General features: G+C 46.0%; 1 protein-coding gene across 3 annotated transcripts in view; it reads right to left on the reverse strand.

Annotated features, from left to right (window-relative positions):
* slc44a2 (solute carrier family 44 member 2) overlaps window positions 1-26,003 on the reverse strand; it is a 230,279-nt gene that overhangs the window by 202,087 nt on the left and 2,189 nt on the right. The window contains exon 1 of one of the 3 annotated variants that reach the window (XM_041177027.1): window positions 16,816-16,919. The exons of 1 other annotated variant lie outside the window; for it this stretch is intronic. In XM_041177027.1, the coding sequence (XP_041032961.1) occupies window positions 16,816-16,849 (34 nt within the window). In that variant the 5' untranslated portion in view covers window positions 16,850-16,919. Of the gene's footprint in view, window positions 1-16,815; window positions 16,921-26,003 lie in introns of those variants that run through there. One more of the 3 variants, XM_041177025.1, reaches the window with a different exon arrangement.

A 26,003-nucleotide genomic window follows, 5' to 3' on the forward strand; every position in this document is an offset into this window, starting at 1 on the left:
ATATAGAATGAACTAGTCCAAGGAGTGCAGCGTGCCTGCCTGTGAGAAGCCTACCCCTCTCCTACACCTGGTTAATAAATAGATATCTGAAGAAGGGTCATATGGACTCAAAACATTAACTGTCTTTCTCTCCACAGATAGCGTTAGACCTGCTGAGAATTTCCAGCATTTTTTTGTTTTTGTTTCAGATTTGCAGCATCTGCAGTACTTTGCTTTTATTGTAGTAAATAGATAGGGTCCTTGTCAATGGCTGTGACAGCTTTGAGAGTCTATTCTAAGGCAGTGCTATAAAATGATGACACTTGTCTAGTTGTAAATGACAAGCCCTGAGGCAGCCATTAAACTTAGGCATAAAGGTTTCATGATCTATACCGCATAAACTGGGGTTTCCACACTGACTTAAGAAATCTGACAAAAGTTTTGCAATTCTTCTTTTAGCTGTTTTTCAGTGCACCACATATTTGCCTCATACTTGTCAGAGTTGCTTTAAAAAAGTAACCAAGTCATTTAAATTAAAAGGGATGCCAACTTGGTTTAAAAAAATGCACAAAGAACAAATGAAACCCACAGAGATAAAAATGAAACCCACACTTCATCTAAGTCTCTCTCTTTCTCCCCCCTGCTTTGTACAGGAGCTACACCACATCTGACATATCTGTCACCTATTAATCGACGAGGCAAATATATGTTATCATTTCTTTATGATCCATACAGCTTGATGTACAACGTTACTGCACAGAATATAACACACAAGATTTTACAGAGTGGTTAACAGTGGGGAGGTTAATTCCTGGGAACAGCAGTGTGTAGCAATACCTGATGGCTCACTAAGTAATGACACTCTCTGATGTTGAGCCAGAGGAGGAACAGTCTGTTGAGTTAGTTGATTCCAGGTAAGCAGGGGTAAAGACAATACAAATGACCTCAGTATTCCCTGGGTTAAGGGAAGTAAAAGCATCCACGGTTCCTGTTTCCGGTCTAGTGTCCTCTGCTGGGGAGCGAGTTTGTGCCAATGGCAGGTGAGCATAGGCCTGGGCTTGGTTACAACCCCTTCCACAATGGAATACTGTGCTGATATAGACTGAGTTCCTGTGAAGACTGTTCACTTGAGCGATGTATTGTGAGGGTCAGTGCCAATGATGGCAGAAGCCAGCATCTTCAGAGAGACAAAGCAATTCGGGGTAATAACTAGCAGCTAACAGCAGGCTCTTGGTTACAATACTGTACTGGCTCCCACCTGCCCCGTGAGGCACTGACCCTTACTGCCAACAGCCCTTTGTTGCTCTGCAATCTACACAGTAATTAAACATTCTGTTTTCGTTTTAAGAAGGGTTTTGGGAAATGTGACTGTGTTTAAAAAAAATCTTTGACACACCCTTGGAAGTAATAATCAGCTAGAAAAAAATCTACATTTTGCACAATAGTCAAAAACAGAGAAATAACATCAGAACGTAAGAAGAGTAGTAGGCCATACACCCCTCGAACCCGCTCAGCAACTCCTAAAATCCAGTAGATTTCATTCTGAAAGCAGCTTGCAACCAATTAATAAATATTCCAGGTGAACTATATTTAACTCTTACAAAAGGAGTTGAGGGACTGTCAATCTGACTAATTCAGTTAATTTGATTCAATAGTGTGATTAACTTCACAGGTGCTCAAAAGAATATAAAAGGAGTTGACCAGCCCTGGGAGCAGCCAAAACAAAAAGAGAATTACCTGGAAAAACTCAGCAGGTCTGGCAGCATCGGTGGAGAAGAAAAGAGTTGACGTTTCCAGTCCTCATGACCCTTCGACCCTCCCTGCTGAGTTTTTCCAGGTAATTCTGTTTTTGTTTTGGATTTCCAGCATCCGCAGTTTTTTTGTTTTTATCCCTGGGAGCAGCCAGCCCAGTCCCAGTCCAGCCAGCCCACTCCAGGTTCTGGTCCTGAACCAGCACCATTCACCAAGTAGGTGGCAGTTTATAGGAACGATTCAGTATTCCCCGACCTCAACCCTTTCCTGAATTCCCAACTCCCTCCCTGGAAACACCTCATCACCAATGGGTATGGCACATCCACAATATTAACAAGGCTGACTGGCAGTACGGATTGCTTCAGTCACTGTATCATCTGACTATCAAGGTGGTTAGAAAGTGAACTAGTTGGACTGTGGGATTTTCCGTTTAGCACTTTGCACGTTCAGACACAACAATGGGAAGACCTTCCTGTTAACTACATTTGCAGGGCTGTTTACATGAAAACGAAAATATTGTGCCTATGAGCTTCATCAATGATTTGCATAGAGGAAAAGAAAAAAAACTGATAAACATCAAACACACCACACCTCAAAAGCAGCCTTCCGGACTGAATATTGAGTTCAACAATTTTAGATCATGAACTCTCTCCTCCATCCCCACCCCTTTTCTGTTTCTTCCCCCTCCTTTTTGTTTTTTTCCAATAATTTATATAGATTTTTCTTTTCCCACCTATTTCCATTATTTTTAAATGTATTTCCATCCATTGTTTTATCTCTACCTTTTAGCCTTTTTAGTATTCCTTCACCCCACCCCCACCCCCACTAGGTCTATCTGTATCTTGTTTGTCCTGCTTTCTACCCTTAATTAGCACATTCCTTTAGATAATATCACCACCTTCAACACCTCTTTGTCCTTTTGTCTGTGACATCTTTTGGTTATCTCCACCTATTACTGGCTTCTTGTCCCAACAACCACCCCCCCCTCCCCCCACCCTAAACCAGCTTATATTTCACCCCTTTCCTATTTTTACTTAGTTCTGTTGAAGGGTCATGAGGACTCAAAACATCAACTGTACTCTTCTTCACCAATGCTGCCTGACCTGCTGAGTTTTTCCAGGTATTTCTGTTTCTGTTTTTGTTTCAGCTCAACAATTACATGGGAACACGCAGTTTATTCTTAGATGCTGGTCGAAGTATAAAAATTGGCCAGGTTATTGGTAAAAACTCTCTGCTCTTCAAACAGTACCATGGGATCTTTTACAAACACCCAAAGAGGCCTGGATTTATTGCTTCATCCTGAAGCCGACTCCCTTGGTGCTGTACTGGAATGTTAGCCTGGATTGTTTCATGTTTCTGCAGTGGGACCGGAACACACAACCTTCTTTCAAATAGGGACTCAATATAGGTGAGTATATTGTGGCACGCTTAAATGGAGCTCCTATTGCTCCAACTTTAGGATGCCCTCTGGTTTGAGACAAGCCAAGAATAAACGATGGTACTGACTTCTAGCACAAAACAATAATCACTGCAATGCTTAAGAGTGTGCTTCCTCCACTTTTTACCTGCCAGAGTTAAGCAATATCAGATCCTAGAGAGTAAATCATAAATTCTGGAAATATACAGAACACCCATCAGCTGGTGCTTATGCCAACTTCTGATCAAGGTTCTCTGCACAAAACATGAACCTATCTTTTCTCTTCAGAGATCCTGTTTATTTTTTTTAATGAAAAGTGTTTGGTTCACCTTTATAGGCAGTTTTTCTTTATTCATTCATGAGATGTGGCCATCACTGGCTAGGCCAGCATTTATTGCCCATCCCAATTGCCCTTGAGAAAGCAGTGGTGAGCTGTCTTCAATCTTCAGTCTACAATCTACAAGTCTACTTGTAGACTTTCAGTTTACAATCATGTCCCCCACCCCCCCACCCCCCACAAACATGCAGCCTTTGCAGTTCCTGTCACACAGGAAACTCACTGCTCTGAGCTCTGCTCTCGCTCATGTGCATGTGTTGGGTAGCATTATTCCAAACATCAGACAACATAGCAAAGCAAAACAAAAGGATGCAAAATCAATTAAACAAATTAAATGCCCTCGAGTTGTGTGTGTGTGTGTGTGTGTGTACGTGTGTGGTGGGTGGGAGAGAAGCTACACAGAGAAAGGGAGAACAGCAAAGAGAGTGGGAAGTTGCAACTGCCTCTACAAGCCTACTGCTGACAGGTATGTTTTTGTACTGATATTAATGCACAACAGGAAACAGTTTATGTAGTGACTTTGCATACAAGATATCCGAGTTGCTCAAAGCACGAGTTACTCTGGAAGGACAGTGGCTGGCATTATGTAGACAGACAATATAGTCAGTTTGCACACTACACCCTCCCACTAAAGCACTGGAATAAAATCAGCAGTGAATACATTTAAATGGATATTTATTGAAAAATGAACTCAATCAAATAAAATATTGCCCTCTGTATGGCAGACATGCCATGGGATCTTAATATGCATCCTAACTAACTTAATTGATCTGATGCGCTCCTCACAGCCCAGTCCACTCTCAGGACTACAGCAGAGTGTCAGCGCGGTTCTCTCTCAGGACTACAGCAGAGTGTCAGCACAGTTCTCTCTCAGGACTACAGCAGAGTGTCAGCGTGGTTCTCAGGACTGCAGCAGAGTGTCAGCGTGGTTCTCTCTCAGGACTACAGCAGAGTGTCAGCGCGGTTCTCTCTCAGGACTACAGCAGAGTGTCAGCACAGTTCTCTCTCAGGACTACAGCAGAGTGTCAGCGTGGTTCTCAGGACTGCAGCAGAGTGTCAGCGTGGTTCTCTCTCAGGACTGCAGCAGAGTGTCAGCGTGGTTCTCTCTCAGGACTGCAGCAGAGTGTCAGCGTGGTTCTCTCTCAGGACTGCAGCAGAGTGTCAGCGTGGTTCTCTCTCAGGACTGCAGCAGAGTGTCAGCGTGGTTCTCTCTCAGGACTGCAGCAGAGTGTCAGCGTGGTTCTCTCTCAGGACTGCAGCAGAGTGTCAGCGTGGTTCTCTCTCAGGACTGCAGCAGAGTGTCAGCGTGGTTCTCTCTCAGGACTGCAGCAGAGTGTCAGCGTGGTTCTCAGGACTGCAGCAGAGTGTCAGCGTGGTTCTCAGGACTGCAGCAGAGTGTCAGCGTGGTTCTCAGGACTGCAGCAGAGTGTCAGCGTGGTTCTCAGGACTGCAGCAGAGTGTCAGCGTGGTTCTCAGGACTGCAGCAGAGTGTCAGCGTGGTTCTCAGGACTGCAGCAGAGTGTCAGCGTGGTTCTCAGGACTGCAGCAGAGTGTCAGCGTGGTTCTCAGGACTGCAGCAGAGTGTCAGCGTGGTTCTCAGGACTGCAGCAGAGTGTCAGCGTGGTTCTCAGGACTGCAGCAGAGTGTCAGCGTGGTTCTCAGGACTGCAGCAGAGTGTCAGCGTGGTTCTCAGGACTGCAGCAGAGTGTCAGCGTGGTTCTCAGGACTGCAGCAGAGTGTCAGCGTGGTTCTCAGGACTGCAGCAGAGTGTCAGCGTGGTTCTCAGGACTGCAGCAGAGTGTCAGCGTGGTTCTCAGGACTGCAGCAGAGTGTCAGCGTGGTTCTCAGGACTGCAGCAGAGTGTCAGCGTGGTTCTCAGGACTGCAGCAGAGTGTCAGCGTGGTTCTCAGGACTGCAGCAGAGTGTCAGCGTGGTTCTCAGGACTGCAGCAGAGTGTCAGCGTGGTTCTCAGGACTGCAGCAGAGTGTCAGCGTGGTTCTCAGGACTGCAGCAGAGTGTCAGCGTGGTTCTCAGGACTGCAGCAGAGTGTCAGCGTGGTTCTCAGGACTGCAGCAGAGTGTCAGCGTGGTTCTCAGGACTGCAGCAGAGTGTCAGCGTGGTTCTCAGGACTGCAGCAGAGTGTCAGCGTGGTTCTCAGGACTGCAGCAGAGTGTCAGCGTGGTTCTCAGGACTGCAGCAGAGTGTCAGCGTGGTTCTCAGGACTGCAGCAGAGTGTCAGCGTGGTTCTCAGGACTGCAGCAGAGTGTCAGCGTGGTTCTCAGGACTGCAGCAGAGTGTCAGCGTGGTTCTCAGGACTGCAGCAGAGTGTCAGCGTGGTTCTCAGGACTGCAGCAGAGTGTCAGCGTGGTTCTCAGGACTGCAGCAGAGTGTCAGCGTGGTTCTCAGGACTGCAGCAGAGTGTCAGCGTGGTTCTCAGGACTGCAGCAGAGTGTCAGCGTGGTTCTCAGGACTGCAGCAGAGTGTCAGCGTGGTTCTCAGGACTGCAGCAGAGTGTCAGCGTGGTTCTCAGGACTGCAGCAGAGTGTCAGCGTGGTTCTCAGGACTGCAGCAGAGTGTCAGCGTGGTTCTCAGGACTGCAGCAGAGTGTCAGCGTGGTTCTCAGGACTGCAGCAGAGTGTCAGCGTGGTTCTCAGGACTGCAGCAGAGTGTCAGCGTGGTTCTCAGGACTGCAGCAGAGTGTCAGCGTGGTTCTCTCTCAGGACTACAGCAAAGTGTCAGCGCGGTTCTCTCTAAGTCTATAGCGGAGTGTCAGCGTGGTTCTCTCTCAGGATTACAGCAGAGTGTCAGCGCAGTTCTCTCTCAGGACTACAGCAGAGTGTCAGCGTGGTTCTCTCTCAGGACTACAGCAAAGTGTCAGCGCGGTTCTCTCTAAGTCTATAGCAGAGTGTCAGCGTGGTTCTCTCTCAGGACTACAGCAGAGTGTCAGCGCGGTTCTCTCTCAGGACTACAGCAGAGTGTCAGCACGGTTCTCTCTCAGGACTACAGCAGAGTGTCAGCGCGGTTCTCTCTCAGGATTACAGCAGAGTGCCAGCGCGGTTCTCTCTCAGGACTACAGCAAAGTGTCAGCGCGGTTCTCTCTAAGTCTATAGCGGAGTGTCAGCGTGGTTCTCTCTCAGGATTACATCAGAGTGTCAGCGTGGTTCTCTCTCAGGACTACAGCAGAGTGTCAGCGCGTTTCTCTCTCAGGACTACAGCAGAGTGTCAGCGCGGTTCTCTCTAAGTCTATAGCGGAGTGTCAGCGCGGTTCTCTCTCAGGACTACAGCAGAGTGTCAGCGCGGTTCTCTCTCAGGACTACAGCAGAGTGTCAGCGCGGTTCTCTCTCAGGACTACAGCAGAGTGTCAGCGCGGTTCTCTCTCAGGACTACAGCAGAGTGTCAGCGCGGTTCTCTCTCAGGACTACAGCAGAGTGTCAGCGCGGTTCTCTCTCAGGACTACAGCAGAGTGTCAGCGCGCTTCTCTCTCAGGACTACAGCAGAGTGTCAGCGCGCTTCTCTCTCAGGACTACAGCAGAGTGTCAGCGCGCTTCTCTCTCAGGACTACAGCAGAGTGTCAGCGCGCTTCTCTCTCAGGACTACAGCAGAGTGTCAGCGCGCTTCTCTCTCAGGACTACAGCAGAGTGTCAGCGCGCTTCTCTCTCAGGACTACAGCAGAGTGTCAGCGCGGTTCTCTCTCAGGACTACAGCAGAGTGTCAGCGCGGTTCTCTCTCAGGACTACAGCAGAGTGTCAGCGCGGTTCTCTCTCAGGATTACATCAGAGTGTCAGCGTGGTTCTCTCTCAGGACTACAGCAGAGTGTCAGCGCGGTTCTCTCTCAGGACTACAGCAGAGTGTCAGCGCGGTTCTCTCTCAGGACTACAGCAGAGTGTCAGCGCGGTTCTCTCTCAGGACTACAGCAGAGTGTCAGCGCGGTTCTCTCTCAGGACTACAGCAGAGTGTCAGCGCGGTTCTCTCTCAGGACTACAGCAGAGTGTCAGCGCGCTTCTCTCTCAGGACTACAGCAGAGTGTCAGCGCGGTTCTCTCTCAGGACTACAGCAGAGTGTCAGCGCGGTTATCTCTCAGGACTACAGCAGAGTGTCAGCGCGGTTCTCTCTCAGGACTACAGCAGAGTGTCAGCGCGGTTCTCTCTCAGGACTACAGCAGAGTGTCAGCGCGGTTCTCTCTCAGGACTACAGCAGAGTGTCAGCGCGGTTCTCTCTCAGGACTACAGCAGAGTGTCAGCGCGGTTCTCTCTCAGGACTATAGCAGAGTGTCAGCGTGGTTCTCTCTCAGGACTACAGCAGAGTGTCAGTGTCATTCTCTCCCAGGACTACAGCAGAGTGTCAGCATGGTTCTCTCTCAGGACTACAGCAGAGTGTCAGCGTGGTTCTCTCTCAGGACTACAGCAGAGTGTCAGCGTGGTTCTCTCTCAGGACTACAGCAGAGTGTCAGCGTGGTTCTCTCTCAGGACTACAGCAGAGTGTCAGTGTGGTTCTCTCTCAGGACTACAGCAGAGTGTCAGCACGGTTCTCTCTCAGGACTACAGCAGAGTGTCAGCACGGTTCTCTCTCAGGACTACAGCAGAGTGTCAGCGCTGTTCTCTCTCAGGACTACAGTGGAGTGTCAGCCCAGTTTACATGCTAGACTTCTGGAGTGGGGCTTCAACCCACAAATGTCTTATTTAGAGACATGAGTGATACTTATAGAGTGGTGAACAACTTCTTTAATGAGGCTCAGTTTTCCTTCAGGAAGTTGGTCAAATGGCAGACAGCTACTGTTCCTGTCAGCAGTGAGGGGGCTCAGGGTGGTTAAACTTCAGTCAGTTCAACCACCACAAGGACCAGAGAAACATTCTGCTAAACTGACTGGCCGGGACAGTAAAATGTGTGGTCCAGCGATGCCAGCTGCTCATAGCAAACATCTCTCTGTAATGTGACCAGTAATGTGGCTCCAGCAAGCACCTCAAGAGCCAATTCCTGCCAGGCACAGAACTCTAACACAAGGCACATTTCAACTTCTTGTCTCCATTTCATTAAAATCTTCACCATTCTTACTCCCTCCCATTGTACAGAAAGCCTGATCCATGCACAAAAGTTGTTGACAAACTAGTTTTTCCCCTGACCTGATATTATTTTAAATGGATACTTGCTCATTACTAAGTATACTTAGAGAAGAATACGTACAGTCTCTAAACAATGAATTTCAGTAGAAATGTGTGTGGCCAAAAGGCATAGAACGTGCTGCACAATGGTAGATTAATTAGAGGTGCATCTTGTAGCAGCATGTTCCTCCATCTCCTTCCTGGGAAATGGCAGGATATGCAGGGATATATGTGTGTAATTATAAATATGATTTTCCTCTTCTGATTCAAGGGGCAGTGAAGTCAGCTACAGCCCCATAAAGCTGTTCTGACTGAGCAATTGTAAGAGTTGAATCTGAAGCTTTCCTGGTCTGTGCCACACTGTTTTAACCAAACTTTTTATCTGTCATTTGAACCTGACCATACCAATCCAAGTGTTGTATATATTTAGTACCTAAACTTGCTTTACTTTGGGAATTAAATCATATTTCAATGAAAAAAGGTTGGAATTTCCTGACCCTGCTCCCAAAGGATGGCAAATTACTAATTCTGCACAACATCCTGCCCTTTTCTCTGGTGGCTGGCCAAGTAACTGAGTTACAGGATATTATATAGGTTACAAGTTCATTTTTAAAACCCAGCTGGGGAGAGACCCTGCCACTCGACTCTCAGTAATACAGCTTTTTGCTTCCCTCAATTTTCACTCCCTTCTCTTCCCTGAAAAAAGTGTTGTATTACATCCGGGGTACAATTCCACTCAGCCCACCTGCCCTACAGAACCTCCTCGAAGTCAACTCCTGCAGTGAGCATGGGTGGTGAATGCTGACAGACTATTCAAAGGTGGAGGTATTCAGTGAAGTCTGATCTTATCCAATCTACAATGCTACTTTTTAGGAGAGGAGATGGAGATGATAAGCAGGAATCCCTACTGCTGTTGGAGACTAGTTGTAACATCTCCACCAGTGTCCTAATTATTCAGTAGAGAACACTGTTTGAACCAGCACTGACTGGGGATTTTTCAGGTCTATGACTCCTATATGTTGGGCAGTATTTGATTCATTGAGCTATCAGGGAGCTGCAGGCCTGATCTAAGCTTGCTGATGGGCCAAATGGCCTCTTCTCATTCCACTTCAGGGAACTATTTTTCATTCATTTGCAGGATCTGGGTGTTATTTTTGTTTTTAATTCATTCACGGGATGTGGGCCTTGCTGACTAGACCAGCATTTATTGCCCACCCCTAATTCCATTGAGAAGATGATGTGCAGCACCTTCTTGAACCACTGCAGGCCACGTGGTGTAGGTACACCCACAGTGCTGTTAGGAAGGGAGTACCACGATTTTGCCCTAGTGACAGTGAAGGAACGGTGATATATTTCCAAGTCAGAATGGTGTGTGGCTTGGAGAGGAACTTGCAGTGGTGGTGTTCCCATGTATCTGCTGCCCTCAACCTTCTAAGATGCAGAGATCATGGATTTGGAAGGTGCTATCGAAGGAGCCTTGGTGAGTTGCTGCAGTGCATCTTGTATATGGTGCACATTGCTGTGTCTGTGATGGTGGGAGTGATTGTTTAAAGAGGTGGATGTGGTGCCAATCAAACAGCCTGCTTGGATGATGTCAAGCTTCTGTGTGTTGTTGGAGCTGCACTCATCCAGACAAGTGGTGGGTATTCCATCACACTCTGGAATTATGCCATGTAGATGGCAAGGGTAGCATTTATTATCCATCACTACTTGTAATGAGAAGTTGGTAACTTAATGTCTTGCCAGGTCACATTTAAGGGGAATGAAGGGTTAACAACACATTCCCTAACAATGACCAGTTACCTTTGAGCATTCTAACTGCTTTTCCACACATGACCCAATTTTTCCAAACCAAACATTATGGCAAATCCAATCACATTTAGTTTTCTCCCCTCATCCTCTAAAGATTCTAACACATCCAGTTCCGTGGTCACCAGGTGTGAGCCTAAACAACGAGTGCTGTCAGGCTATTCACCCCAGAGAGCATCACAATTCTGTTTTCATGCAAAGTGTATTTTCCAGTGGAGTCAAAAGAAAGTTCAGAAGCAGAAACTTCTTTCCCTAGTCCATGTGCATTGAAACCTACAGCAGAGTGCAAGCTGCTGCTCTGTCTGATTAACTTAGCACCGAACTTACTGATCTACACGGATCAACAACTACACCAGACTGAAACTTCATGGAATCCTTGGGGAGCAATGGTTAAACTGGCTGAGACAATTGGACAGGATATTATCAACTGCAAAAAGAAATGCTTTCCTTCCTTGGAACCTTTAAGAGAAAATCCTTCATTTGATAACTCTACTCTCCACATTACCAGGGAAACCTAGTGGAGTTAGTCATTGGCATCAGCAATATGAGAAATTACAGGTGTCAGATTATGTTGTGTGTACACAGCCCATTGGACTAATGTGCTGTACTAGCACATGCCCCATTATTTTCTGTCAGCATTTTACAGTAAACTTGATCAAAACACAAGGTTATTGAGGAACAGAGCTAAAGTATTTGCTATTTTCACTCAAACTCAGATATTTCACAATACTTTATGAATATAAATACAAAATTCTGTGCAAGCCTTTCGATCCAGAGCCTTCGGAGAGTAGGAGTCAAAAATCACCTCTCTCCTACTGGACTTCAATGTCACTATCCGTCTTATTCAGATGTCCAAGGCTGCTCACTCACATGTTTATCAGCTTTCACAGCCTGTCACAATCACATGGGACAGAATTTAATCCAGGTGACAGGAACAGGCAGGATAATGGAGCCAAGGCCACATCAGATCAATAATGATCTCACTGAATGGGGGTGCAGGTAGAATGGCCCACTCTAGCCCCCACCTTTTGTATTCTTATGGGTCTAGCCCACCAGCTGGAGAACCGGTGAAAACCCTGTGTGGCCTCCTTCGGGGAAGTGCTAGTCAGGCACTTAAATGGGCAGCAGTGGGCTTTCCCTGGGATCAAGGGCCCCAGGATTGGAGATGCCACCTGGAAAGCTGCCAGCCAGGGGCTGACAGATCCTCATTGCCATCAGTGTCACTGGGGGAGTGGTGGTATCTGCCGACAATGCACCCAACAGAGGCCCAGGATCGGTGAGGGACCCGGGCCAAAGGGTGAGCGAGGATAGGAACGGGTGTTGTGGGGGCAGGCTCAGAAGAAAGGGCACAGGAGTGGCCTTTCTTTCCGATGCTGGGTCCCTCGATCAAGCATTGAGTGCCTGGCAATGAGGGACTATCCACTGCCCCCCTGCTGGAGTCCGCAAGCAAACCAAACAAATTATGCTTTTTGGAATTCCTGTGTGTCGACTCTCTGCCTCACACTGGGTTAATACCAGTGGTGGTGTGATGGGGCCCTTAGATGGGCATTAACTGCCCATTTCAGGGACTCAATTGGCATCAGGGTGAGAAGGCCATCCACAATCTTTCCCACACCGGACTTTTTTTTTTATTCATTCATGGGATGTGGGCTTCGCTGGGTACACCAGCATTTATTGCCCATCCCTAGTTGCCCTTGAGAAGGCGGTGGTGAGCTGCCTTCTTGAACCGCTGCAGTCCGTGTGGTATAGATACACCCACAGTGTTGTTAGGGAGGGAGGGCCAGGATTTTAACCCAACGGGAGAGGTTTGAAGGCGGCACTGTCCCCACCCAGAAACTTCCCAACCAACTAAATGCATCTCTGCCTTGGGGGGCATTAAATTCAGCCCATCATGTCTGTCCCCATTCTACACCAGCTCAGCTTGGTGAAGCATGTTATCAAGTGCTGCTGTTCTCCCCCCGACCACCCAACCGCCCCCTCCCCCTCCCCCACACCTTTAATATCAAACCAATTCATGCTCACACAAGATAGTCACTGCAACCCAAAGTAATCCACTGTGCACGAGGAGCTCTAGGGCGGTTATCAGAGACATATGGTACTATATAAAACAAAAACAGAAATACCTGGAAAAACTCAGCAGGTCTGGCAACATCGGCGGAGAAGAACAAAGTTCTTCTTTGTTCTTTGTTTTTTTAACTTTGTTCCTCTCTGCCGATGCTGCCAGACCTGCTGAGTTTTTCCAGGTATTTCTGTTTTTGTTTTGGATTTCCAGCATCCGCAGTTTTTTGTTTTTATCTCTGGTACTATATAAATGTTGTTTGCAATACTCACCTATAGAACAATGACGCCCACATGCCACAAACCAATATAAAGAAACGGAGAAGAAAAGAGTTGACGTTTCGAGTCCTCATGACCCTTCGACAGAACTTGAGTTCGAGTCCAGGAAAGAGCTGAAATATAAGCTGGTTTAAGGTGTGTGTGTGGGGGGCGGAGAGATAGAGAGACAGAGAGGTGGAGGGGGTTGGTGTGGTTGTAGCGACAAACAAGCAGTGATAGAAGCAGATCATCAAAAGATGTCAACAACAATAGTACAATAGAACACATAGGTGTTAAAGTTAAAGTTGGTGATATTATCTAAACGAATGTGCTAATTAAGAATGGATGGTAGGGCACTCAAGGTATAGCTCTAGTGGGTTTTTTTTTATATTTTATATAATGGAAATAGGTGGGAAAAGGAAAATCTTTATAATTTATTGGGAAAAAAAAAGAAGGGGGTAACAGAAAGGGGGTGGGGATGGGGGAGGGGACTCACGACCTAAAGTTGTTGAATTCAATATTCAGTCCGGAAGGCTGTAAAGTCCCTAGTCGGAAGATGAGGTGTTGTTCCTCCAGTTTGCGTTGGGCTTCACTGGAACAATGCAGCAAGCCAAGGACAGACATGTGGGCAAGAGAGCAGGGTGGAGTGTTAAAATGGCAAGCGACAGGGAGGTTTGGGTCATTCTTGCGGACAGACCGCAGGTGTTCTGCAAAGCGGTCGCCCAGTTTACGTTTGGTCTCTCCAATGTAGAGGAGACCACATTGGGAGCAACGAATGCAGTAGACTAAGTTGGGGGAAATGCAAGTGAAATGCTGCTTCACTTGAAAGGAGTGTTTGGGTCCTTGGACGGTGAGGAGAGAGGAAGTGAAGGGGCAGGTGTTGCATCTTTTGCGTGGGCAAGGGGTTGTGCCATAGGAGGGGGTTGAGGAGTAGGGGGTGATGGAGGAGTGGACCAGGGTGTCCCGGAGGGAGCGATCCCTACGGAATGCCGATAAGGGGGGTGAAGGGAAGATGTGTTTGGTAGTGGCATCATGCTGGAGTTGGCGGAAATGGCGGAGGATGATCCTTTGAATGCGAAGGCTGGTGGGGTGATAAGTGAGGACAAGGGGGACCCTATCATGTTTCTGGGAGGGAGGAGAAGGAGTGAGGGCGGATGCGCGGGAGATGGGCCGGACACGGTTGAGGGCCCTGTCAACGACCGTGGGTGGAAAACCTCGGTTAAGGAAGAAGGAGGACATGTCAGAGGAACTGTTTTTGAATGTAGCATCATCGGAACAGATGCGACGGAGGCGAAGGAACTGAGAGAATGGGATGGAGTCCTTACAGGAAGTGGGGTGTGAGGAGCTGTAGTCGAGATAGCTGTGGGTGTCGGTGGGTTTGTAATGGATATTGGTGGACAGTCTATCACCAGAGATTGAGACAGAGAGGTCAAGGAAGGGAAGGGAAGTGTCAGAGATGGACCACGTGAAAATGATGGAGGGGTGGAGATTGGAAGCAAAATTAATAAATTTTTCCAAGTCCTGACGAGAAGTCACATAAAGAGAAATTTCTCCTTCAACTCCTCTCACTTCCTCCAAATAAAAGGTGTGGCTATGGGTACCCGCATGGGCCCCAGATATGCCTGTCTCTTTATGGGGTATGTGGAACATTCCTTGTTGCAGTCCTACTCCGGCCCCCTTCCACAACTCTTTCTCCGGTACATCGATGATTATTTCGGTGCTGCTTCATGCTCTCGTCAGGACTTGGAAAAATTTATTAATTTTGCTTCCAATCTCCACCCCTCCATCATTTTCACGTGGTCCATCTCTGACACTTCCCTTCCCTTCCTTGACCTCTCTGTCTCAATCTCTGGTGATAGACTGTCCACCAATATCCATTACAAACCCACCGACACCCACAGCTATCTCGACTACAGCTCCTCACACCCCACTTCCTGTAAGGACTCCATCCCATTCTCTCAGTTCCTTCGCCTCCGTCGCATCTGTTCCGATGATGCTACATTCAAAAACAGTTCCTCTGACATGTCCTCCTTCTTCCTTAACCGAGGTTTTCCACCCACGGTCGTTGACAGGGCCCTCAACCGTGTCCGGCCCATCTCCCGCGCATCCGCCCTCACTCCTTCTCCTCCCTCCCAGAAACATGATAGGGTCCCCCTTGTCCTCACTTATCACCCCACCAGCCTCCGCATTCAAAGGATCATCCTCCGCCATTTCCGCCAACTCCAGCATGATGCCACTACCAAACACATCTTCCCTTCACCCCCCTTATCGGCATTCCGTAGGGATCGCTCCCTCCGGGACACCCTGGTCCACTCCTCCATCACCCCCTACTCCTCAACCCCCTCCTATGGCACAACCCCTTGCCCACGCAAAAGATGCAACACCTGCCCCTTCACTTCCTCTCTCCTCACCGTTCAAGGACCCAAACACTCCTTTCAAGTGAAGCAGCATTTCACTTGCATTTCCCCCAACTTAGTCTACTGCATTCGTTGCTCCCAATGTGGTCTCCTCTACATTGGAGAGACCAAACGTAAACTGGGCGACCGCTTTGCAGAACACCTGCGGTCTGTCCGCAAGAATGACCCAAACCTCCCTGTCGCTTGCCATTTTAACACTCCACCCTGCTCTCTTGCCCACATGTCTGTCCTTGGCTTGCTGCATTGTTCCAGTGAAGCCCAACGCAAACTGGAGGAACAACACCTCATCTTCCGACTAGGGACTTTACAGCCTTCCGGACTGAATATTGAATTCAACAACTTTAGGTCGTGAGTCCCCTCCCCCATCCCCACCCCCTTTCTGTTACCCCCTTCTTTTTTTTTCCCAATAAATTATAAAGATTTTCCTTTTCCCACCTATTTCCATTATATAAAATATAAAAAAAAACCCACTAGAGCTATACCTTGAGTGCCCTACCATCCATTCTTAATTAGCACATTCGTTTAGATAATATCACCAACTTTAACTTTAACACCTATGTGTTCTATTGTACTATTGTTGTTGACATCTTTTGATGATCTGCTTCTATCACTGCTTGTTTGTCGCTACAACCACACCAACCCCCTCCACCTCTCTGTCTCTCTATCTCTCCGCCCCCCACACACACACCTTAAACCAGCTTATATTTCAGCTCTTTCCTGGACTCGAACTCAAGTTCTGTCGAAGGGTCATGAGGACTCGAAACGTCAACTCTTTTCTTCTCCGCCGATGCTGCCAGACCTGCTGAGTTTTTCCAGGTAATTCTGTTTTTGTTTTGGATTTCCAGCATCCGCAGTTTTTTTGTTTTTATTAATATAAAGAAACGCTCTGGAGCTTCAACATCAGTCACCATCACAATTTCATGTGTTGACAAAGTTAGTGTCACACCTCATATTTTTCGCAAGTAAAACTTGTAATTAAAATAATCTCTGTACAATGATCTTCCACTGTCAGCATTTATAATCACAGCTCATGGCAAAACAAAAGGGGGCAAAGGAAATACACACCAGCCAAAGAAAGCTTAGTGTTCTTGCAATTATGTTGATCAGCTTATCTCAAAGCTGATCCCTTACAGTACAATCTATCTCCACAGTATTTCAAGGTGCTCCGACCACCAATCATCTGGCTTTGAATTTAAGAACTGATCTACCACAAACACTTTTAACAATTATACTAATGAGCCTTAAACAAGGGATTCACTATAAAAGGCCCTGAAAAATATAACCAGAGTCAGGCCTTGCCACCAAGTCTTACTCATTCCAGCCACAAGTTTCTCTTTGAATTTTAAAAAGATAAAAGGTAATTGGTTTTCTGCATGCAGCTATTAGTGAAATAAAGTTACATTTATTTTCACTCTTGTTGATTAAAATCTCAAGTGCCGTAAAATTTCAGGCCCAGCCTGTCTGTGTACGACACCAATTAACATTCTAATCAAGTCATCTACTCTGTGTGAGCACAAAATAGATACAAGATCCTGTGAATACTCCATGATTGCAGGCCTGTCTGTTTAACTGTATTCGTCACACAGTCTACACTTCAGGCTCCAGAGCACAGGAATGGCAAACAGCAAGCACACAGCATCAACATACAAGTTTCCAAACACAACAAGCACAAGGCCCATGAACGATTACCATATTTCCCATAGAAATTCTTCTCCGTGCTCATGGTCTCCAAATGTGCAAATTCTGCACACAACGCACTGACGTGTTGCACTCTACACTGATCAGTACAATATCCCTTCCTGTAGTCTGCTGTACAACATGCTACTCTGCTCAGCACAGTCCAAACCAGTTTAACTGGAAACTCAGCAAATCAAAGGAGCAGCTGCAATAAAGGAGACACAAAACCCATGTCTGTCTTCTTCTATTATTGGATGTTGGCTTGAGTTCGTGGAAGGTCCACCCCTCTTTCCTCCTACATGAATCTGATTTGAAAACATCTGATGAAGAGTCATACGAACTCGAAACGTTGACTGTATTCTTCTCCGCAGATGCTGTCGGACCTGCTGAGTTTTTCCAGCTATTTTTGTTTTTGTTAAACTGAGGTGTGCTCATTGCACATGTAATATTTGAGTAATACAAAATTTCCCTGATATATTTTGAGAGGAGACAGGTGAATAAAGGGGAATATAATACCAGTAGGTAGCAAAAAAGACAATTTGTCCCAGTTTGCGAACTTGGCAAAGCACCAAATAAAGAACATAGCTCAGTTTATCAAACTAAGAGTACTGTAAACTGCTCACATCTAACCTTAATAAGATTAACAAATGGGAGAGGTTCAAAGTTTTTTCTTAGGTAGCTGCTCAGGAATGAGGATGACTTGCTTCCACTCTGGTTCGATGGGTTCCAGGATGGCTGCTAAGTCCAATGTGCAATCTGCAGACTCTGCCACATGTGGGGCAGGTGGTGTTTGGAGGGTTGGATAGATGGGTTGTTTGGAGGTTTCTGCGCTCTCTCTGATGCCTTGACTTCACCTCTGCCCATTCCCAACCAAGTCTCTCTTTGTAAAAACAAAAAACGTAGGGAAAACTCACCAGGTCAGGCAGCTCTGTGGACAGAAACAGAGTTAACATTTCAGGTCGATAATCTTACATCAGTTCTGTTTTTATTTCAGATTTCCAGCATCTACAGTACTTTGCTTTTGTATAAATCTCTCGATGTGTTCGGTGCCTTCCCAGAAATGTCTTCTCCATTTTGGTCAGTCTAAGCCAGGGATTCTCACCTGCTGCTGAGGGTGTTTGACCTCTTCAGGGATGCTTTGAGGACATCCCTAAAGCATTTCTGTTGTCCTCCTGAAAGTCTCTTGTTGCAACCAAGTTCCGAGTAGAGCAGTTGCTTTGAAAGTCTGGTATCAGGCTTGTGAACTACATAAAACTAGCTCCGCTGGGCAGGTTAAGTGATTAACGCCTTGATGCTGAGCAACTTAGTTTAAGAGAGGATGCTGCTGTTGGACCATCTTTCTTGCCACTGGATTTGGAGGATCTTGTGAAAGCACCACTGGTAGTACTTCTCCAGTGCTTTGAGCTAGCTGCTGTAGGTTGTCCAAGTCTCTGCAGCATATAGGAGAGTGAGGATAACTGCTGCCTGTAACCCAGGACCTTTGCCTCAGGTTTGAGATCCTGGTCCTCAAATACTCTTTTCTTCAGTCAGCCAAAGGCGGAGGTGCTGATGGATTTCATCATCTATGTCAGCCTTCATCGAGAGAGGCTCCTAAGATATGAAAAGTGGTCCACATTTTCCAGGATCTCACCATTGATTTTAATCAACAGGGGAAGGTGTGCTGTAGAACCTGATTGGAAGAGGACCTTCGTTTTCCCGGTGTTTAGCGAAAGGCCCATTTTCTCATATGATTCGGAGAAGAAGTCAATGACCCGGAGCTGTTTCTGAGAGTGCGTACACCTGCATCACCTTCATACTGAAGCTCTATGACTGAGGTTAGAGTGATTTCAGTTTTGGATTGAAAGCAGTGTAGATTGAACTGTTTTCTGTCTGTTCTGTAGAATATCGCCATACCTGTGGGTAACTTTCTGCAGGTAAGGTGGAGTATTGCAGTGAAGAAAACGGAGAAGAGAGTTGATGCAATGACACAACCTTGTTTGACCCCAGTTTTCACTGAAACAGGGTTTGTGGTGGTTCCACTGGTGAGGATCATGACTTGCATGTCATCGTGGAGTAGGCAGAAGACATTACAGTAGTGACACATGAAGAGTAAAAAGCCATTTTACGAGGACTCCCATACTCAGCTAATCTCATCGAGGTGAGAGTTGAGATAATAATTAGACTATTGCTCTCCACAATACAAAAAGGGAATTAACAAAATAAAAACAAGCATCCCAAGCTATTCATTCACAGGGATTTAAGAGTGGCTGGCAAGGCCTGCATTTATTGCCCATCCCTAATTGCCCTCGAGAAGGTGGTGATGAGCTGCCTTTTTGAACCGCTGCAGTCCACGTAGTGTAGGTACACCCACAGTGCTGTTAGGAAAGGAGTTCCATGATTTTGACCTAGCGGCAGTGAAGGAACTGCGATAAATTTCCAAATCAGAATGCTGTGCGACTTGGAGGTGATGGTATTCCCTTGAGCCTGTTGCCCTTGCCCTTCTAGATGGGCAAGGTCACAGGTTTTGGAGGTGGTCATAAGATCATAAATAATAGAGTAGGCCATTCAGCCCATCAATAAAGATCACAGCTGATCTGATTGCAGCTCTAACACCACTTGCCTGCCTGCCCGCCCTTTTCAATCAGAGATCTACCTCAGTCTTGAATATGTTCAATGACCCAGCCTCCACTGCTCTCTGGGGAAGAGAATTCCAAAAACTAACAACCCTCTGAGAGAAGAAATTCATCTTCATTTCTGGGAGTTCCCTGATTTTGAAACTGTGCCCCTGGTTCCAGATTCCCCCGCCAGGAGAAACAGCCTCTCAGCATCTACCCTGTCAAGCCCCTCAGAATCTTACACATTTCAAACAGTACAATCAGTGCAGTCTCCTTACTTTTGGTTCCCTACTTTGATACTCCAACCTCCTTGCCATAAAGGCCAACATTCCATTTGCCTTCCTAATCATTTGTTGTATCTGAATGTTAACTTTTTGTTATTCATGTATAAGGACACCCAGAATCCTCTGTACTGCAGCATTCTGCAGTCTCCCTCCATTAAAATAATATTCTGTTTCCCTATTCTTCCTGCCAAAGTGGACAACCTCCACATTATATACCAACTGCCAAATTTTGCCCACTTAATCCATCAATATCCATTTGCAGACACTTTGTATCCTCTTCACAACTTGCTTTCCTACTTTGTGTCATGGTGCTGTCGAAGGTGCCTTGCTGAGTCGCTGCAATGCGTGTTGTAGATGGTACACACTGCTACCACTGTGCACCAGTGGTGAATTTACATACTGAAATATAACAATCAAGCCCAACCAGTCTTTGTCAGTCTTTACCCACCACACAAGCAAATATTCTTAATCACCTTTATCTTCAGCCATGGTGAAATGGGTGCTTAATGAGAAAGTGCAGGCATTCAGTAATGTGGGATGAATTGAACTGAATGCCCCAAAACAACACTTTACTGCCCAGCATCCGCAGTTTTTTGTTTTTATCACTTTACTGCCCTGAGTGTGTGCACCGTGACTTTCTCTATGGTGGCTGTTTGTCTGTTGGCCTATTTCTGGTCCCTGATGATCATAGCAAGTAACATCTCCAAAAATCTCTCAAACATTTCTGGCCTCAGCCAAAACAGTAAAATCAGCAGCCACTTAAAAATCAATCTTAGATAAAAAAAAAGTAAAATATGAGGCAATCCCTTATACTATCAAATTGGTAGAAGAGTGAATAGGAGAAGGGAAAGTAAATTAAGGAATTGTATCTTCACTACCTGTTGCAGTTCAGCTACCACACAGTCTAATCATGTTACACACCCTCTTAAGTTCCTTTCAGCAGCACCGTGACTATGACTGCAGCTGTACAGTTATAAATGGCAATTACAGAAACTGCTGCACACCATGCAATTTATTTTAAAATCCAAATTTCTTCGTAATAGGGAAATAACCCTTGACTTGCTCTGACTTGATAAGCCAGAGTCTTGATGTTCCTTTTTTAAAAATTTGTTCATGGGATGTAGGCGTCACTGGCTCAGCCAGCATTTATTGCCATCCCAAATTGCCCTTGTTCAGAGGGTATTTAAGAGTCAACCACATTGCTGTGGATCTGGATTCACATGTAGGCCAGACCAGATTCGGACGGCAGATTTCCTTCCTTAATGGACATTAGTGAACCAGATGGGTTTTTATGACAATCGGCAATGGTTTCACAGTCATTTGGTCACTTGTGCATCTGCCAATTAATTCTCCCCATTACTGACCCTTCAGCTTCGGCCCAAATGCTGCAATTCCTTCGATGAAGCTCTGCTTCTCTACCTCTTCGACCAAGTTATTGGTCACCAGTCCTTGGTGTCCAATTTAGTCTGATTACTCTCCTATGAAGTACCCGGCATGGTTTTACTATTTGAAAGGCACTATATCAATGCAAGTTCATGTGTTGGAAAACCAAATCTCTTCAATTGGTTTGCTCACAATAATAGCCTCACTGTTTTTCGTAATAAGACCATATGACATAGGAGCAGAAATTAGGCCATTCAGCCCATCGAGTCTGCTCCGCCATTCAATCATGGCTGATAAGTTTCTCAACCACATTCTCCCGCCTTCTCCCCATAACCTTTGATCCCCTTAACAATCAAGAACCTATCTATCTCGGTCTTAAATACACTCAATGACCTGGCCTCCACAGCCTTCTGTGGCAATGAATTCCATAGATTCACCACTCTCTGGCTAAAGAAGTTTCTCCTCATCTCTGTTCTAAAAGGTCTTCCCTTTACTCTGAGGCTGTGCCCTCGGGTCCTTGTCTCTCCTACTAATGGAAACATCTTCCCCACGTCCACTCTATCCAGGCCTTTCAGTATTCTGTAAGTTTCAATCAGATCCCCCCTCATCCTTCTAAACTCCATCGAGTATAGACCCAGGGTCCTCAAACGTTCCTCATATGTTAAGCCTTTCATTCCTAGGACCATTCTCGTGAACCTCCTCTGGACCCTCTCCAGGGCCAGAACATCCTTCCTGAGATACGGGGCCCAAAATCGCTCACAATATTCTAAATGTGGTCTGACCAGAGCCTTATAAAGCCTCAACACCACATCCCTGCTTTTATATTCTAGTCCTCTCGAAGTAAATGTCAACATTGCATTTGCCTTCCTAACTACCGTGTCAACCTGCAAGTTAACCTTAAGAGAATCCTGGACTAGACTCCCAAGTCCCTTTGCACTCCAGATTTCTGAATTCTCTCCCCACTTAGAAAATAGTCTATGCCTCTATTCTTCCTACCAAAGTGCATGACCTCACACTTCCCCACATTGTATTCCATCTGCCACTTCTTTGCCCATTCTCCCAACCTGTCCAAATCCTTCTGCAGCCTCCCCACCTCCTCAATACTACCTGTCCCTCCATCTATCTTTGTATCATCTGCAAACTTAGCCAGGATGCCCTCAGTTCCTTCATCTAGATCATTAATGTATAAAGTGAAAAGTTGTGGTCCCAACACTGACCCTAGCGGAACTCCACTAGTCACTGGCCGCCATCCTGAGAAGGACCCCCTTATCCCCACTCTCTGCCTCCTGCCAGACAGCCAATCTTCTATCCATGCTAGTACCTTGCATCTAACACCATGGGCTCTTATCTTACTGAGCAGCCTCCTGTGCGGCACCTTGTCAAAGGCCTTCTGGAAGTCCAAGTAGATAACATCCATGGTTCTCCTTTGTCTAACCTACACGTTACCTCTTCAAAGAATTCTAACAGGCATGACCTCCCCTTGATGAAACCATGCTGACTTTGCCCTATTTTACCATGCACATCCAAATATTCTGAAATCTTATCCTTAATAATAGACTGTAAAATCTTACCAACGACTGAGGTCAGGCTAATCGGCCTGTAATTTCCCGTCTTTTGCCTCACTCTCTTCTTAAACAGGGGGGTTACATTAGCGATTTTCCAGTCCTCTGGGACCCTCCCTGACTCCAGTGATTCCTGAAAGATCACCACTAACGCCTCCACTGTCTCTTCAGCTATCTCCTTCAGAACTCTGGGGTGTAATCCATCTGGTCCAGGTGATTTATCCACCTTCAGACCTTTCAGTTTTCCTAGCACCTTATCCTTGGTAATGGCCACCATACTCACCTCTGCCCCCCGACTCTCTTGAACTTTGGGGATGTCACTCGTGTCTTCCACCGTGAAGACTGACGTAAAGTACCTATTCAGTTCCTCCGCCATTTCTTTGTTCCCCACTACTACTTCTCCAGCATCATTTTCCAGAGGCAATTGTCCACTTTTGCCTCTCTCTTATTCTTTATATATCTAAAAAAACTCTTGCAATCTTCTATTACTGGCTAGTTTACCCTCATATTTAATCTTCTCCCTCCTTATTTCTATTTTAGTTGTCCTCTGTTGGTCTTTGTAGGCTTCCCAATCCCTTGGTTTCTCACTGCTCTTCGCCGCATTGTATGCTTTCTCTTTAGCTTTCCTGCTGTCCCTGACTTCCCTTGTCAGCCATGGTTGCCCTGTCCTCCCTTTAGTCTGCTTCTTCTTCCTAGGGATGAATTTTTGCTGTGTCTTCCAAATTACTCCCAGAAACTCCTGCCATTGCTGTTCCACTGTCTTTCCTGCTAGGCTCATCTCCCAGTCAATTCTTGCCAGTTCCTCCCTCATGCCTCTGTAGTTGCCTTTATTCAACTGTAATACCGTTACATCTGATTCCAGCTTTTTCCTCTCAAATTGCAGGGTAAATTCTATCATATTATGGTCACTTCCTCCTAAGGGTTCCTTCACCTTAAGCTCTCTTATCAAATCTGCCTCATTACACATCACTAAATCTAGAATTGCCTGTTCCCTAGTGGGCTCCACCACAAGCTGCTCCAAAAAGCCATCTCGTAGACATTCCACAAATTCCTTTTCTTGGGATCCACTACCAACCTGATTTTCCCAGTCTCCCTGTATATTGAAATCCCCCATGATCACTGTAACCTTGCTTTTCTTACACACCTTTTCTATCTCCTAGTGTATCTTGTGCCCCACATCCTGACTACTATTTGGAGGCCTGTACATAACTCCCATTACAGCTTTCCTGTGACGCCACTTTTTCAGGTTTGGCTTCAGTTACTCTGTGCCCCGAGGTCACCACTCCAGTGGTCCTCCCTCCGAGTCTGCTCCCTAGAGACAAGGCCACGAATCCCCGAGGTAAGCTAGATTTATACTCAACGCTCCGATGCTCCTCCTTCCGAGTTTGCTCCTTGGAGACAAGCTTGCAAAACCTGGGCCAGTAACCCAGTGCAGAAACAGTATTGCTGCATCACAAAACTTTTTTTCAATAAGATAAAATTTTTCTGGGTATTTTTGGTTTTTGTTTTTTTCAATGCCTAGTCTGCAGCTGCAAACAAGAACACTATGTCCAAAAATGTTTTAAAAATGCTTCTGCAATCTGAAAACAACCCTTTTGGGTGCTGCACAGCTCCAGCAGTTTTCCGACATTCAGACTAAGTTTATTAGTAAATATCAGAACATTTGAGGGCATTTTCCCATCTTGTCCCAGTGGTTTTCTCCACTCCTCTCTGGGATACAGTTCTATGGGTGTTGATCATACGATGACCCTGTGCTGAAGTGCCTAAAGCCTGGACAATGAGTTTTAGTAGGCTGGTCAACTACAAAGGATAGATATCCAAGCCTAGCTCAGTCCTGTTCTTGCCTCATATCGAAACACATACTTCCAGCAGGAGTTCATTAATAGCAATCAGAAACAGGGACCACAGGCGATAGTCCCATCCACCTATCAAAGCCCCACTGCCCTGACTCAGTTTGGTTAGCTCAACAGAGGGATGATCATAAGTTACAACATTCTTTGTCCACAATGGTCATAATCATAGAATTTTAACGGCACAGAAGGAGGCCTTTTGGCCCATCATGTCTGCACCGGCTCTCCTATAAACATTATGGTCTAATGCCATTGCCGTGCCTTTTCCCTGTACCCCTGTACATTGTTTCTATTCAAATCATCGTCTATTGCCCTCTTGAATACCTTGATTGAATCTGCCTCCACCCACACTTCCAGCCAGTGCATTCCAGACCTAAATCACTCGTTGAGAAAAAACTTTCTCACGTCACATTTGCTTCTTTTGACAATCACTTTAAATCTCTGCCCTCTCATTCTTGATCCTTTTACAGATGGGAACAGCTTCTCCTCATCTACTGCCCATCACCCTCATGATTTTGAGCATCTCTATCAAATCTCCTCTTAGCTTTTTTCTCTCCAAGGAGAACAGTCCCAACCTCTTCAATCTATCTTCATAACTGAAGTTTCTCATCCCTGGGGCCATTCTTGTAAACCTTTTCTGTGCTCTCTCCAATATGTTCACATCCTTCCTATAATATGGTGCCCAGAACTGTACACAATATTCCAGTGGAGGTCTAACCAGTGTCTTATATAAATTCAGCTTAACCTCCCTGCTCTTGTACTCTACGCCCCTATTAATAAAGCCCACGATACTATATGCTTTATTAACTGCTCTCTCCAGCTGTCCTGCCACCTTCAATGATCTATGCACATATACACCCAGGTCTTTCTGCTCCTGCACTCACTTTAACATTTCACCCCTTATTTTATATTGTTTGTCCATGTTCTTCCTACCAAAATGCATCACCTCACACTTCTCCACATTGAACTTCATCTGCCATCTATCTGCCCACTCCACCAACTTGTCTATGTCCTTTTGAAGTTCGACACTGTCCTCCTCACAGTTCACAACACTCCCAAGCTTCATATCATCTGCAAACTTTGAAATTGTCCCCCACACAAGCTCTAGATCATTAATATATATCATCAGGAAAAGCAAGGGTCCCAATACCGACCCCTGGGGAACTCCCCTACAAATCTTGCTCCAGCCCCAAAAATATCCATTGACCATTACCCTCTGTTTCCTATGTTTCAGCCAATTTTGTATCCACGTTGCTACTGTCCCTTTTATTCCATGAGCAATAACTTTTCTCGCAAGTCAGTTGTGTGGTACTGTATCAAATGCCTTTTGAAAGTCCATGTACACCGCATCAACAGTATTATCCTCATTAACTTTTTTCTGTTACCTCTTCAAAAAACTTCAACAAGTTAGTTAAACATGATTTCCCCTCGAGAAATCCATGCTGGCTCTTCCTTATCAACCCATATTTTTCCATGTGACTACCAATTCTATCCTGAATAATTATTTCTAGAATTTTGTCCACCACT

Source organism: Carcharodon carcharias, chromosome 30 (genome assembly GCF_017639515.1).
Source record: "Carcharodon carcharias isolate sCarCar2 chromosome 30, sCarCar2.pri, whole genome shotgun sequence".
Lineage (NCBI taxonomy): Eukaryota > Metazoa > Chordata > Chondrichthyes > Lamniformes > Lamnidae > Carcharodon > Carcharodon carcharias.